Source organism: Carassius carassius, chromosome 17 (assembly GCF_963082965.1).
Source record: "Carassius carassius chromosome 17, fCarCar2.1, whole genome shotgun sequence".
Classification (NCBI taxonomy): domain Eukaryota; kingdom Metazoa; phylum Chordata; class Actinopteri; order Cypriniformes; family Cyprinidae; genus Carassius; species Carassius carassius.
In genome coordinates this window covers 26675803-26693162 of record NC_081771.1, presented here as the reverse complement: position 1 = coordinate 26693162, position 17360 = coordinate 26675803, and the positions used below count along the sequence as shown (strand labels likewise).

Below are 17360 nucleotides of genomic sequence, written 5' to 3'. Positions count from 1 at the left end.
CCATGCAGGTGGGTAGAGCTCGGCTTTCCCGGAGGGAGAGAAAGCGGCGGAGGTCCCAAAGACTATGCTTGGTAAATGGTAAATGGACTGCATTTATATAGCGCTTTCAACAGACCACATGGCCATCCAAAGCGCTTTACAATTTGCCGGGAAGTCCTCAACCACATCATCGACTCTCCTTCTGGTGAAACTGCAGTCGGAGAACCACACTCACGACTGTCACGCCCTTCTGGACTCTCTCATTGCATGTCACTTGAACCTTCCAGTCCTTCCTGTGTCTCATCCCATCCATGTCACCGCACTCAATGGCCAGGAACTGCCACATGTCACCCACTACACTGAACCCATAACTCTGCTCACCTCAGACAACCACAGTGAAACCATATCCTTTTACCTCATGGACTCCCCTATAGCTCCCATTGTTTTTGGTCACCCCTGGTTAATCAAACATAATCCACGAGTGGATTGGGGTTCCAACACCGTCACCTTGTGGAGTGAAAGTTATCATGAGTCTTGTCTGGTTTCTGCTTGTCCTGTTGTGCCTGTTTCTGTCTTTCAGAAAGAGACCATGGTGTTATCAAACGTGCCCGCAGAGTACTTGGACCTGAAAGAGGTGTTCAGTAAGTCCCATGCTGCTTCTCTTCCTCCGCATCGTCCCTACGACTGTGCTATAGATTTAGTGCCAGGTGAGTCTCGGCTTAAAGGCAAGCTTTACTCTTTTTCTATTCCGGAGAGGGAGGCCATGGAGAAATACATTTCTGATTCCTTGACATCGAGGTTCATCCGCCCTTCCTCTTCTCCAGCGGGGGCGGGATTCTTTTTTGTGGGTAAGAAGGATGGTTCTCTGCGACCTTGTATTGACTACTGAGAGCTGAACAACATCACGATAAAGAACACCTATCCTTTACCGTTGATGTCTTCAGCGTTCGAGAGGTTACAGGGAGCATCCCTATTCACAAAATTGGATTTACGTAACGCTTATCATTTGGTCCGCATCAGGAAGGGGGATGAATGGAAAACCGCCTTTAACACTCCTAGAGAGCACTTTGAATATTTGGTGATGCCGTTCGGGCTCTCCAACTCGCCAGGGGTTTTCCAAGCTCTCGTTAATGACGTGTTGAGACATGGTAGATCAGTTTATATATGTTTACCTGGATGACATACTGATTTTTTCTTCATTTCTCCAGGAACATGTTCAACACGTCAGACGAGTGCTCCAGAGGTTACTCGAGAATGGGCTTTTTGTCAAGGCGGAAAAATGCGTATTCCATGCACAGTCTGTCCCCTTCCTAGGGTATATCGTCTCGTCCGAGGGAATACTTATGGATCCTGAAAAGGTTAAGGCTGTGATAGATTGGCCATCTCCAGATTCCCGTAAGGCCCTATAGCGGTTTCTGGGGTTCGCCAATTTTTATCGACGTTTCATTCGTAATTTCAGCCAACTAGTCTCACCTCTGACGGCCTTGACCTCCCCCAGTACCCCGTTCAGGTGGTCGGATGCAGCCGAAACTGCATTTACCAACCTCAAGAGCCGCTTCGTTTCGGTAGCCCCTGATCCCACACGGCAGTTCGTGGTGGAGGTCGACGCATCAGAGGTGGGGGTAGGAGCAGTTCTTTCCCAACGGGCTGCCTCGGATGATAAGATGCATCCCTGCACGTTTTTCTCTCATCGTTTATCTCCTGCTGAACGCAATTATGACATTGGTAACAGAGAATTGATGGCCGTCAAATTAGCTTTAGAGGAGTGGCGTTACTTGTTGGAAGGGTCAGGGGTACCTTTCATTGTTTAGAGTACATTAGAACTGCCAAAAGACTAAATTCCAGGCAGGCTCGGTGGGCACTTTTTTTTCGGTCGTTTTGATTTTACTCTGTCGTACCGCCCGGGTTCCAAAAATGTCAAACCCGATTCTTTGTCACGTCTTTTTGATCCCTCCGCCCACCCGGTGACTCCCGAGTGTATTTTACCTGAAAAAATAGTCATCTCAGCACTCGTATGGGAGGTTGATTCGAAGGTCAAGATGGCCTTAGAAGGGGTAACAACTCCGCCCGGTTTCCCACCGAATCGTTTATTTGTGCCGGAAGAGTTACGGTCCGAAGTTATTCAGTGGGGTCACTGCTCTACCGTTGCTTGTCATCCGGGGATAAGCCGAACCAAGGGGTTAGTTAAACAACGATTCTGGTGGCCACTTATGGCTCGTGACGTCCACGATTTTGTTTTGGCTTGGTCAGTTTGCGCCAGTGGTAAGTCGTCTAACCGGCCTCCTGAAGGGCTTCTTCAACCGCTGTCTGTCCCTTCGAGACCCTGGTCAAATATCGCACTAGATTTTGTTACCGCCCTCCCGCCCTCTAATGTCATGACGGTCACTTTGACCGTAGTGGACCGGTTCTCGAAGGTGGCACATTTCATTCCCTTGCCCAAATTAACTACAGCCAAGGAGACAGCGGTCACTGTCCTAGATCAGGTCTTTCGGTTACATGGCCTCCCGGTAGACGTGGTTTCTGACAGGGGATCCCAATTCATATCCAAATTTTGGAAGGAATTTTGTAAATTGCTAGGAGCGACGGTTAGTCTGTCTTCGGGTTATCATCCCCAGAGTAACGGGCAGTCTGAGCGAGTCAACCAAGATTTAGAGAGAACGTTGCGATGTTTGGTCTCCAAGAATCCTTCTTCCTGGAGCCAACAACTCTCTATGGTGGAGTACGCTCATAATTCGTTACCAGTGTCAGCCACGGGCCTCTTTCCGTTTCAGTGCAGCGTAGGTTACCAGCCACCAGCTTTTCCTAGTCTGGAATCTGAAGTCGCGATCCCCTCCACTCACGCATTTGTCCAGAGGTGCCACTGCACCTGGACCAGAGCCCGCGAGACTCTGCTCCGGATGAGGGAGCGCACTAAGGCCAAGGCAGATCGCCACCGGTCAAAGCCTCCCGTTTACGTCGTGGGTCAAAAAGTGTGGCTTTCTACTAACAATATTCCTCTCCGTTCCGTTTCTAACAAATTAGCTCCCAAATTCATTGGCCCGTTTACTGTCACCAAAATCATTAGTCCGGTGACAGTCCTCCTCAAACTACCTCCAGCGTACAGGAGGATACATCCCGCCTTCCATGTGTCCAAAATTAAACCAGTGTTTTATTCACGTATTAATCCCCCTACCCCGGTTCCCCCGCCGCCGCTTCTCGTAGATGGGGCACCGACCTATTCGGTTAATCGTATTCTGGACTCAAGATGGAGGGGACGAGGATTCCAGTACTTGGTGGACTGGGAAGGTTATGGTCCCGAGGAGAGGAGTTGGGTACCTGCTAGGGACATACTGGATCACTCCCTTATTGATGATTACAATCAGCAGGTAGGCCCTTCTGGGAACTCCAGGAGGCGTTCTTAGGGGGGGGGGGGGTACTGTCACGGTTGGTAAACCGTGATCTCTGGGTTTTGCACTTTGTGGGTGAAGTCTGTGTGTTACGAGTCAGCACTGATTAGTTTGTGGGCGTCTTCGTTAATTGTCATCAGCAACAGCTGTCACTCATTACTCATCCCTATATATTGGCTTGTCTAGCGTCTTGTGTTCGTGAGAGCGTTGTTTCATGTTTGTAACCTATGCCTTGCTTTCTTGTGTGTTTCTGCATTGGATGTCCGTGTCTCCACGGAACCCCGTCCACTCTACGCAACCCACCACTAAGCAACACCACTTACCTTCGGCTCGCTTTCCCGCAGTTCCTGTGTCACCCCCTCCTGCTGCCAACTCACCTCCGCCTTCAGGATTCGTCATTCCTTACCACCATCTTGGACTGTGCATTCGTCCCAGCGTTATTTGTGTCTCAGTTTTGTATTGTCTCATTGTCTTTATTAAATCTCATTAATCTCGCATTTGCTTCCTGCCACTCCTTCACCCAGTCGTTACAACATTTAGGCATCAGAAGGCCAATGCAACAATTTCATGAGGGTTCATGAGTGTCAAAATGCTTTATTAGAACAGAAGAGAATAGCAGTATATAAATCATGTATATTTTGTTGTGACCATGAGCACCAGGCTTTAATAACTAACTTTCACATAGTCTGTGACAGAATTATAGTGCTATAATGACAGCCCTATGATAGAACGGGAGACATTTCTGGAACACAGTCACAATATTTTAAATCTACCGCTCAAAAATAAATAAATTAATTAATTAATGTGGGGTATAACGCACCCTACTGAAGAATAAATGCATACAATCAAAGGGGTCATCGGATGCAGTGCTTTAAGTGGCACAAAAGAGGTGCCGGTACTCTATTATAGCCAATATATATCTGGACTCAAGATGGAGGGGACGAGGATTGGGGGTGGGTGTCTGCGGTCTTGGGTGATGGGATGGGGGGATTATGATATTAGATTTCGTAGCCTATAATAAAAGATAATGAATTTCAAACCTTAACTAAACACATTTTTATTCAAAGATCAACCATCTGTCATTACTCTTTAGTCTGCCACAAGAAACAACAACATTAAAATCATGAACTCAAATGTCATTGTAAAAAAAAAAAAAAAAAAAAAAGACTGTTGTAACAGTGCGTAAATCAGACCTTTCTGTAACTCTAACGCTAATGAGCTTAAACTCATTTTTTGTACACAGTGCCGAGAACTGTCAATCACTCCTGTACGCGTGCATCACTGTCCTCCTCGCAGCTGCAGCAATTTGTGCTCTCTTCATCAAGCTTTAAAACAAAAAAAGGTCGTATTGTCTTTGTGCATATAATTAGATAAATGAATATCTAAATTCGTGCCTAGCCGCCTACGGTATTTTTTTAGAACTTAGTAAAAAGATGCTGCAGCCAATGAGCAGCCGGCGGGGGGACGACTCAACCTCCGCAGACAGTTTTTAATGATTATCAGACAATAACTACTCAAGACTTTGCTTTAGTATAATTCTCGGGACAATTAGGGCCAGATTCGGGATTCGGGACAACAGTTTAGATTTCGGGACTGTCCGGAATTTTTCGGGACGTCTGGTCACCCTACCTGAAAGAGCTACTGCATTACTTCATTTGCTTGCGTCTGACCTGCAGCGATATCATTCAGGCTTGGTGGGGTGTCAGCCAGCGAGTCATCTGATAATGACCATGATGTTATAGTACTCAGAGTCTGAAGCTAGGAGAGCATATTAAGTGTAATTCACTGTATTTGAATTTTATATCGAGCCGAGTATACGCTTTTCACACACCCTCTCCGGCCACATTGAGTTGTTACTGACAGCGGCAAAAGCGACACATGCACTTTTCACTTGTAAAACTCAAGGGTGTATGGGTAATGTAGTCTCTGCTCTCGGTTGGGCAAATTAGGAAGCTTGCATTGTGAAGGGCGCTCTGAAAAGCGGCAGCGCAGGCAAAACCTCTATTAAAACAGATGTCCAAATGAGCGTACGCTAAAAGCACGTTCTGGGCGCACGGAGAGGTGGCGGTACGCTCAAGAGCTATATTTGGAAGTGGCGGTACTGAGTACCGGTGCGTACCGGCCCACTTAAAGCACTGATCAGATGCAAATTAACGAGTTCACCCTTACATCTAATCAGTGTTGGGGAGTAACTAGTTACATGTAATGGCGTTATGTAATTTAATTACAAAATAAATGTAACAGTAATCAGTTACAGTTACTAAGAAAAAATGAGTAATTAAATTACAGTTACTTATGAAAATTGAAACGATTACAAAGAGGATTGGTTTGGATCGGACCGGAGTGAACTGTGTAAGCGCACAGCTGGAGCAGAGAAGCGACACTTCTGTTCAGGGTTTCAGGTGCAGGTCAGTTTCATCTGTAAAAATACTAATGTAGTTTTGTCTTTGTTTACTTAGTCAAGCAGCAGCAGCACATTGCTCACACTCACTCAAAATACTGTATAAACGATGTCATTATTATCTATTGTAATGTTACAGTAGTAATTTAGCATACAAATCATCATATTTTATCATACAGTAGGTTTAGGGGGAGCTAGTGCATACAAAAACACAACCCTTAGGAAAAATTAATGTAGCCTATGGTATGGCACTAACCGTGGTTTAACCATGGAATTTGTAGTAAAAATAAATACAAGTGGTAATTCATTTGCCAAAAAAACTAAATTGCACTTACAAAACTTGGTAAAAGTCAAATAAAAATCTTCAGTATTAAAGTAATGAGAGAGATGGATGGATAATGGAAGTGAAGGTGCAGTTCAGGAGAGAACTCTTAATCACGTTGCAAGTCCCCCAACCTAAGGATTCAAATCTTTTTCATGTCAGGTCCATAAAAAAAATAGGGTTGTCCATGTTTCAGAATGGGTTGTGGGTGTATGAGTGTGAGATTTCCCAGCCTATTTTTTTTCCCAGTCCGCCCCTCATGTAAATTAATCTCTAGAACTGCTCTGAGTCACTTCATGAGCATTTTTTACTTATTTTGAGAAACTATCATCATATCATATACAAAGAGACAGCAGTGTTTCAAAAAGACACCAATGTTTCAGGAGTTTAGTACACAAAGTAGGACACATGCTTATTAGATAACCGTATTTGAGTTGATGTATATGCCTTTGGGGGAAGTCGTGGCCTAATGGTTAGAGAGTCGGACTCACAATCCAAGGGTTGTGAGTTTGAGTCTCGGGCTGGCAGGAATTGTGGGTGGGGGGCGTGCATGTACAGTGTTCTCTCCACCCTCAATACCACAACTTAGGTGCCCTTGAGCAAGGCATTGAACCCCCAACTGCTCCCCGGGCACCGCAGCATAAATGGCTGCCCACTGCTCCGGGTGTGTGTTCACAGTGTGTGTGTGTGTTCACTGCTCTGTGTGTGCACTTCGGATGGGTTAAATGCAGAGCACGAATTCTGAGTATGGGTCACCATACTTGGCTGAATGTCACGTCACTTCACTTTATTTTTTTATTAACTATTTTTCCCCAAACCATTGTTAGATGCAGTTAGATGCCTGTAGTTATGCAAAGATTTGGTTTCAAAAACAGTATCTATAAACTATTCTTTTGATTTTAAATCTGCATTGAACTTCAGATCAATCTCATTAAAGTAAAAGTCAGTACTAAAGTCTGATTGTGTGGTGGATGTGTTCAAATGTGATCATCTTAATTCAAGTGATGAAGGATGGTGAAAGTCTGACAGTATTGTTTAAGGTTAAGCCTGCATGGTGTAAATGGTTGAAGATGATTAACAGTTGCAAATAAACATTCATTAGAAATTTATAAAAGTAATCAAAAAATACTCAAAAGTAAAAAGTTACATTACTTTTTTAAAGTAATTAAAAAAGTTACACTACTATTACATTTTAAATAGGGTAACTTGTAATCTGTAACCTATTACATTTCCAAAGTAACCTTCCCAACACTGCATCTAATCTGAAGGCGAATAGTAGGCATATTTTGCCGTGCTGTCCTGGGGGAGGGGTCCGGGACGGGAGCATAGCCCGAACCCAAATAACTCCCCATATCCCTAATTTGGGATAAATAGATTAGAAGTGAGGAGTTGGGGTGGAGGAGGGATGCCGAAAAACTGTCATGGGACAGGAGGAAGGGGAAGACTGGATATATATATATATATATATATATATATATATATATATATATATATATATATACGCTTGTGTGCTAGTTAAGATGATTAGCTAAACGAGATGCACCTGTGCCAAATTGGATGATTATCTGATCGTGCTCCTCCCGAACTTTGTTAATAAAACCACACATGTTGTTTGAACACCCTAGAATGAATATTTTGTCATTAATCACTTACCACGATGTTGTTCCAAACCCGTAAAAGCTCTATTCATCATCGGAACACAATTTAAGATATTTTGGATGTAGCGACGGAAGCACTTTTTGTAGAAGAGCATACGCAGCAAGGTGATATGAAGTGACACAGAAGAGACCGTTTACAATGGAATTATTGATCAAAGTCATTATTTTTGTGTTCTTCACTTACAAAAAGTGTTCCCATCGCTTCATAGAACCCAGATTCTGACGACGACTTCTCATACCTTTTATGGACCTTGACACTGTTATTTACTCGGCAGTCTATGGGACAGTCTCAAGCCTCCAGGTTTTCATCCAAAATATCTTAAATTGTGTTCCGAAGACAAACTGAGCTTTTACGGGTTTGGAACGAAATCAGGGTAACTGATTAAGACAAAAATTTTATTTTGGGGTGGAGTAACCCTTTAACATTACTTTTCCCCGATCTGCCTAAACGCATCTATGTTCGTGTACATCATTCGTGATCCAGCTTCATCTACAGAACTGAGAATACGTTTTTTTTTTTTTAATGAATCTTTGCAAATTGCCTTTCCTAATAATGTGCTAGTTAGCCAGCTTCGCGACTGAAGTTTACAGTCTGCTCGTCTCCCTACGGAAGTGAGGGGCGGGGTTAGCAGAGCTCATTAGGATTTAAAGCTAAACTAAAACAGCTTGCTGAAAACAGAGCTGATTTTGACAGGGTAAAAAGGGTGTTTTTTACACTACCATTGGGAAATTTTAACCACATTATGATCAGACACATGACACAAGACATTCCTCAGACAAATATATTGTTTAGCTTGAGAAGGCTTAGAATACGATGCACAAGTCATGTGGATTACTTTCATGACAACTATGTAGTCCTACTGTGTACTCCTCCTTTAGTGTGCCATAGAAGAAAGATCATAAGAAAGTCATACAAATTTGGAACAACATCAGTGAAAGTAAATCAACAAAATTCCACAGTAGATGGATGCCATGATGATGTTGATAAGGAGTAAAAAAAAGTGAAACAAAGATGCTGTATGCAAAAAGTACACACTTTTGCATATTCTATGTAGTTATAAAAACCTCTTAAGACTCTTAAAGTTCAAGGGTGATTTTATGAGTATAGTCAAGAAGTCAAAACAAGTCAGAATAATTTGAGATAGATTTCTCTTTTAAAGCTTAAAAGGGTAGTTTTTTCTCTCTGTTAAAATACTTTCTCCCATTCCAGCTTCAATATAAGTAGGGTATTCGTAGGTCAACAAGCCCAACATAGCAACATTGTCTAGTTTGGGGCAGGACTATTTGCTAGTCTGGCCAATGACAGACAAAGAAGTGTTCTGTAATTCTATTTTAAAGCATTATTTTTGCATTTCCATTTATAGATTTTTCTACAATTTTGCCCACCACCCCACTTCACACATATAATTATATTCACATTCATATTGACAGTATATATATTTATATACATATAAATATTGACATGCTTGGTTTCTTTTATTATTTTAATGACGGTGTGTGTGTGTGTGTGTGGGGGGGGGGGGGGGTTAATGAGTAACATTGCACTACCCTGATGAATCAATACTAACATTCCTGATAACAAAATGGCATTGAACAGGCAAATGAAAATGAAGACTCTGTCATAACTTGTTTACTCATTTATTTTTAGATCCATACAGCACGATGCTGAGGGATCACAGGATCTGTATGCTAAATTATCAGGCATGGGCCTGATTCTCATACAAAAGCTTGAAAACTGTTGCTTCACTCAACATTCACATTGTCAGTTAAACAATAAGTCTATTGGTTTCTACGCTTCAGTGAAATCAAATGGACAACCCATTACTCATGCAGCACCTGCTCCAGTCAAATACAATTTAAAGCTCAAAAAACAAAAATCTAATTTGGAAGAGACAGCACATAGTCACGCAGTCCGATGTTGATTCACTGAAAGGAAATGAAGCATCAGATGTTGAGTGATTATCTCTGGATGTTTTGAATGGGAGGCCTATGGACCCTCTCAGCATTCAGTCTTTGTGTTGTACATGTTCGTTTCTATCGTGTATGTCGAATGCTGTTTGTGAATGCAAAAATGTAGCTGCCAATTACAGCTAAGAGACAGATTTTTCTGAGTTACTAATCAACGTCTGGAGAACAAGAGTAGAGTTTAAAATGTGTACGATAATTTGTATGCTTCTTCAGATCATAATGTCAGAAACATCTGTTTAGATTGAATTTGTGTGCCATCTTTCGAAATATTTTCATGCTTTCAATTTGCATGCGAGTTGCAAAACATGTGGTGATAAAAGATGTACTTCCCAGGGAAATAAAACTCAGCTTATACTAAATTAGTATTCCTTGGTAGGAGGTTTCTATCGGGCAACTAAGGACACGTTGCTAATTTACTCAGGGTAAAACTTCCTGGCAAACACAATAAATAATACTTCCCTGTGCACTAAGAACCTAATGTGAAAGTAAAACAAACCCAAAACTAGGATAAATTCTGAGGATCAGATCTCTTTATACAAACACATAGCATCTTATTTGCTATTCAAATTACATCTCATTTGAAGTGTACTTTATCAGAACAGAATGAAGTGCCAGCAGGGTTAAAAGCTGTCTAATATTTACTGTCACGGTAAAGTTTAGCTGTTGAGCTCTCATATAAATCATCATCACTGATTAAAGACGAACTATAATATCTAAGTCAGTAGCTTTGCCAAAAATAATAAGGGTTTAATGAACAGTTCCTGCCTTGTATGTCGTTATGTGGTTAATTGCGGTGTTTACATGAAGGCTTTTCAGTCTGATTGAGCCATAAATCTGACTATAAACGTATTATTCAGTTGCATATAAACTTAGCTTGTAATGGTGCTGACTTCAGTGAATGGTTTAGTTTAGTTCATTTAGATAAAGATTTGTCAAAACAATTCAAAAACATAACTCTACAAGTTGACTGATTCATTAAAAGAACTTACGAGTCATCAGTTTGTTAATTTGTAAAGAGAACACAAGAAGAATGTTTTCTTGGCATTATTCACATTTATCACATTAAATCAGATTGAGTCAGACTCACAACTCAGGAAAAATATTTTTTTTTGTTGTGGTGCTAAATGTTCAAAAAGGTGCAGGAAACACTGCAAAGTTTAAATACTGTAGCACCATGGTGTGTTTTGTAGGGAAAAACACCATGAAACCATTCTCTCATAGAAACATCTTTCTCAAATTGGGGAAGTCGTGGCCTAGTGGTTAGAGAGTTTGACTCCTAGGGTTGTGGGTTCAAATCTCGGGCTGGCAATACCACGACTGAGGTGCCCTTGAGCAAGGCATTGAATCCCCATCTGCTCCCTGGGCGCCGTAGCATAAATGGCTACCCACTGCTGTGTGTGCGTGCGTGCGTGCGTGCACACACACTTTGGATGGGTTAAATGCAGAGCATGAAAACTGAGTATGGGTCACCATACTTGGCTGAATGTCATGTCACTCACAAATTATTCCTGTATCTTATTTGTTGACTATATCCTACTAAAATAAATCTTACTGAAGATGCTCCTAATTATACTAGAATATGCAAAAAGTGTGTGATTTGCTTCCTTTAGGCCTGTAACATCAGAAAGTAATCACAAGGCAGTGTTCATTTCAATTCTCCCAAGACAAATGCATTCAAGTTATCACTGAGAAACCATCAAATGAAGGCCATCACACCTTTCTTCCAATCTATAACCCATGTAGAGTCCAAACCCCATGGCAAAACCAAATCCCACATGACTCAGACAAAAACAGAACTCAAGACCGGCACTGGAACCAGACCACTCAAGTCCAGGATAACACTATTTTATTCTGTCAAATCATCAAATCAAGCAAGTCCAATTCATTATTGACAACAATGATCATTAGTAGATTTTAAGTCCTGCCAAACATGGTAAAGTTATCAAAATATTTGGTGTGGATCATGTTGTCATTATATTACAGCATCAGTTTTTGCAGAAACAGACATTGCAGCATGTGATTCTGGCAGGGCTCATGCTTTTTACTTAACTGGAATAAAATAATCAAATGTTCAAGAAATGTGAGTCACTGGAGTAATCTGAAGATCATGGGATTTGTGACGTTTTAATTACAGTTTGACTGAATGAAACCTGCTAATTGGTGTTATATAAAAATAATTTCCCCTTGTCCTGTTAATCATTCCATTAAAATGCATTCAAAGCCTTATTTAAATGTCTTGCCTAAGTAAATGACACATGGCTGTTCAAGAATTATGAGAAAAATATATTCATCCTCACGAACGATCTTAGCTAATTAAAGGAACAGTTAAATTTATTCAGCCTTATGGTGTTTAAAACCCAAATGATTTTCTATTTTCAGTAAAACAACAAACATTTTACAAACTTCAAATGATGCACAACTACGACCTGTAGCTATCAAGCTCAGAAAAGTACCATAAAAGTAGTTGCATGCATTCCATCTGTTCCGAAGCCATTACATCTTACAGATTTCTGAGTGGAAAAGGGTGAGGTTATTCACTAAAAGTCTTCCCTATAGGTTTAACCTTTTAATGTTGTAAATACTCTGAATGTTCCCCATATGGAGTTTTGATGGCACATAAAATAAGTTTAAATAATACATAATCCATGATATAAAATAAACATATCATGTGCTTGAAATGCAACTTCAGTAGCTAGTGGCAGCATGCCTCTCTCTGAAGCCGTCATAAATTGTGAATATTAATGTCAAATGGTTAATGTCAATAATATCAGTCTCTTGACTGATCTTAAGGTTAGAAAATAAGGAGGTGTGAAGTGATTTGAGAGATGTAGCAGGGATAGATTTCTGGAAATTAGAACTAGCCATCTGTTCTGCATACACATTTATTGAGGATTTTAATATTGCACATGAACTATATTAACTGCTTTTATTGTGATTTACGGGGATTGGGAGTCACTTGAATGCTTTTGTTTTACGGAGAGGAGCAACTTGCCTTTTTTTGCATTTTCAAAACACCTCTTTATATAGAAGTTATGGTTTGTAAATTTGTAGACGTTAAATTTACATTAACTACAATATTCTTTAATGTTAGCATTTGTAATGAAATCATATGAAGAGCATAAAGGTGCATTTCTATTCAGCAAGTTCACATTTGACTGAAATCAGGCAAATGGATTTACAGTCTGTGGAAAGAGTCTGGCAGACTCAGTTATTAAAGCACAACAACAGCAGCTTGCCGGAGACTGTCAGAATGTCATTGTGCTGTTCTCTAGTTTTCCTCTGTCAAGGGCAGCAAACAGCGAGCGCACGGAGTCAGCAATTTCATTATGAACATCATTCTGTCTGTCACTGCTGGGGTCGGTGGCTGAGCTCTGGGTCACTGCATGTGGCTAATGCACAGCAGAACACAGCTGAAACCACGGAACTGTCAAGCCGAGTGAACCGAACAACAGAACTAGCCTAACTTTATAACACCGCGATCAAATATACTTGCGCATTCACGAGGTTAACGAGTTTACATTCTACTGTACGTTAAATAAAAATCTTTTAGCAAAGAAAAAAAAACATTAGAAAAGACAAGCTGATTTAAAGGTGAATGTTTCCCTTTGTTATCTATATCACAACTAAAATAACAGTATAGTTACAGAATAAATGTAACGGATACCACATCACGCAACAGATTCAAACTACTTTTTATCGTTGAAACATTCCCATAATAAAAGGTCACGACATTAACCATATATTTACCGCAATAATAATAATAGCAACATTTAAAGAAACGGAAGTTCTCTTACAAGGAACGTTGATTTTGTAGTTATTCCCAGCAAACCTTAGCCCGTCCAGTCGCATCTGCAGCGAGTGGCTAGAAAAGCGCGCGCATGTGTGCCTTTCTCTCCGCGCGCACTCCAGCAGCTTAAAAAGTTTCATGACGTCAACCGGGCATTTAAAACGCCGCTTTTTTTCATAGGAATGTTCGACGTGCTCTCTGCCTTAAAGGGACCGCGCACCGTAAAGACCCATCACAGAGACTGTTTAAAATCAACTGTTGAATGTAGCGCATTCAATTTTGTCATCGTTTGCGCACCTCATGTTGCTTCTGTGGAAACACAAAAGGACAGCTGAGGAGCCATTCAGTCAAATTGGGTTTCTTGACACATCTTAAAAACGCAGCAGTTATGATGTAAACAGTGAGAAGCAGCAAGAGGCAAAGGTAGGAAGCAATGGTCAAAGATCTCCATCTAGACAATAAGAAGTAGGCTATTATTAACTGTTATCATATTTCAATTTATTATAGAAATCATAAACACATTGGTTTGTAGCACAGATAGTTTTTTCCATTTTTTGCACTTTCTCCATGTCTTGCACTTTAACAGGAAATAGTGTATTCGTAAGCATTTTATTTTGTTAATCACTGGAACGGAGAGCAGAGACTCTAGAGAGAAAATTGCTGCTTTTTTAACATGATCTACTGATACGCAACCACAGCAAATCCTCAACAAAACTTCAACTTGCCTCTTGTTATATCAAACACTAACAAAATGAGAACCCCTGCTCAACAATTCCTCTTTACCAGGTACATCCCTGCCACTAGATTCCTCATTTGCAACAGAATAAAGATGTAGGCTCAAAATGGACCTTGACAAAAATAGATGTGGAACAGAAATTTTGCTTGTATGTAGTGAACAAAAAACGTGGTGCAATGTGCGATTAAGATGCAGATGCAGTCTAGTAAATTATATATCACTAGCCTACATCAAAAAGGAGACAAAAAATAAATTAAGGAATGAAAATATATTAGGAAGTAATGTTTTCTTTCAATAAAATTAGGCAACAAAAACACACTGTTAAAGTTCATAAACACGTTATAAACAGTCCATAAAATAAATAAATCCATCCATTTTGTTCCAAACAAGAAAAGTGGACGATCTGGATCAAATAGAAAAGAGCAGCTTTGTAATTCTGCCTAACATCTCCTATTACATTGCATTTAAAAAAAAAGTTAAATAAATGGGGTTCGAAAGGAGATAACAAAATATTTAATTTTAAATGAATGTTATACCAATAAAAACATTCATCTTTATCATGACACAAAAAGTGACTACAGAATAAAAGTTGAGGAGCTTAATAGAATCAACAGGGGGCTGGAAAATCATTTGATTGGTTTTGTTTGTTGGAGGACAGTCATGTGAAACTAATTTGCGTGTGCTAAGAAGGTCACCTGTCCTGAAAATTTCCAGAGGAAAAATCCTGAGATTACCTAAAATGTAAAAAACAGCATCACCTTTGTTTACATAATAATCCATAAACGATTGTTAGCCCAGACATCTTGACTCCCAATCACTAGATACTATTATAGAAACTGTCACTTGTTAGAGCAAACCTACCTTTGTTAACATTTTTAAATAGTCCATCTAATCAATCAGCACATGGTAGATCCTTATGCAATCTAGCAGTAACACTTACTGACTGTTAAGAGTGGCTGCTAATCAAAAACTGGGAGAGCAATCAGTGCATGATCTCCCTTCACCTGCATCTGTGTGATGTCTTGATCTCCGTGCATCTGAGCCTGTTAATTTCTAGAATAAACAATCTCCGTCTATGCCTGTGTGTCTAATCAATAATGTGTGGTATTTAAGCATTTGTCATTTGTCAACCACAACATATTTGCAATCAATTTAACTTTCCGCTCCAAGAGAAAAGCATAGGTTTTTTCACATTTTCAATGGTTATGTCCCAAAATACTAATGTGTTTCCATTTTTAAGCAAATATGTGACCCTGGACCACAAAACCATTCTTTTTTACCTATTACTTAAAATATACCCTAGCGACTTAAGACTGGTTTTGTGGTCCAGGGTCACATATGTTAAGGAAATGTGTGTGATAAAGAAGCAATTTGGAATATTGATAGACTGGAATAGTGACTGACAACCTAATCCCGAGGGACTATGATATATATGTGATAGCAAATGTGCATCTGATGCACTTTTCTTGATTTGACCATATGTCCATCCTGATTCACTCATCCGATACAACCTGCAAAGCTACTTGCTGAAATGGTGTCATCCTGATTGCATATGTTACGCAATAACATAATATCTGAAGCCATGAAAATGAATTGTGTGTATAAAATAGCCTACAGAGCCGTTATCATTTCCTCTTTTCTTCTATTCACTTTCTGTTTGGTTCTGTTTTTATTTTTAGCACACAGCAGGTATAGGCTTTGTGTATGTGTTTGTATTTTTTTCATTTACTGTTAATGAAGCACAATAACTAATCTACTGGTATTCAATGAAATCATTATTCGTTAATTAGTTTTATGCATTAAAATGTGTTAAGACTCAAAATCTAAAGTCTAAATAATGATAATAAGTAATTAATAATGATAATAATAATAATAATAAATCTCTAAATATAATTTAAGTGATTTGTTGAGTTGGACATGCCAAAACAAAATGTCTAAAACTCCAGCAGTTAATTTTGTCAAATTTGTATATATATTATTTGTTTATTTCTAATTTTCCTCAATAAATAAAGTATTTGAAAAATTATACACTTATTTTTTGTCAAAAATATTTAAAAAGTATATCTAATACTTTTTAATATCAAAATATTTGAGAATGGAGAAATTATTTTGTTCAGTTTCATTAGCAATTATTTCTTATAAACTGTATTCATATGCAGACGGTATGAGAGAAAATGTTGAAATTAAGTGTTATTTTTGTGTGTTTTTACACTAACCTGCATGTCACCTAATATTACAAACAATAACTGTGTGTGTGTCTTTATGTTAATTATATAGCATGAATGTGTACTGATTTAGCTGCTATATTTAGTAGTTTCAGATTAATTAAGTTCATGAATAGGGTTTAGAAGTTATCTTACTCAAATATGTACTCAAATGTAGTTTTTTAGAATCGTTTTTTTAGATTCTAATTTTTTTTTTTTTAGATTACATTATTCAGTATGTGAGGTATATATTATATAAAAGTGACATGACATTCAGCCAAGTATGGTTACCCATACTCAGAATTCATGCTCTGCATTTAACCCATCCAAAGCGCACACACACAGAGCAGTAAACACACACACAATAATAATAATTGAGTACAGTACATTATAGTTTAAGTTTACAAATACGTTGCAGAAAGCATTTTGAATATGTTCAATAGGTGGGGCACTTTGTACGCGGATCAGCTGTTGGCGTCACACTGGCTCCCTCACAAAAAGCCTATAGGATTTTTCCATAGACTTTTGAATTATTGCAAAAAAATATGATCTGTGTTCAACCATAGTTCATGAAACTTACACGTATTTTCCATCAAGATAATCTTCACAAAATAACATAACTTTGATGAACTTTGAAGCCTAAATAAAAGAGCCAGATCTTAAAAGTTAGGCCTAAAATTTGGCTATAAACAAGCTTCACCACCACGGATGCTCGCCTTCAACTTCACCACCACCATGCTCCCGACAACTTTTCAAACTTATTTTTAACATGTTCACTGTGACAAGGATTTACTCTGTATATGAATTTTAAGCCACGCTACATGAACCATTTCATAGAAACTGGAATAAATACAAAACTAGAGCCAAACTAAAACTGAAATGAGACTTAGATTAATAATAAATAATGTAGTGAATAAAT

The 17360-nt window shown here is 39.3% G+C and overlaps 1 protein-coding gene across 3 annotated transcripts in view; it reads right to left on the bottom strand.

The window, feature by feature from the left end:
* LOC132161441 (PTB domain-containing engulfment adapter protein 1-like) overlaps positions 1-13699 on the bottom strand; it is a 73169-nt gene extending 59470 nt beyond the window's left edge. Inside the window, exon 1 of one of the 3 annotated variants that reach the window (XM_059571497.1) lies at positions 13509-13699. In XM_059571497.1, the coding sequence (XP_059427480.1) occupies positions 13509-13641 (133 nt within the window). In that variant the 5' untranslated portion in view covers positions 13642-13699. The remainder of the gene's footprint in view (positions 1-13508) is intronic. The other 2 variants (XM_059571496.1, XM_059571498.1) reach the window with 2 other exon arrangements.
* Positions 13700-17360: the final 3661 nt, after the last annotated feature.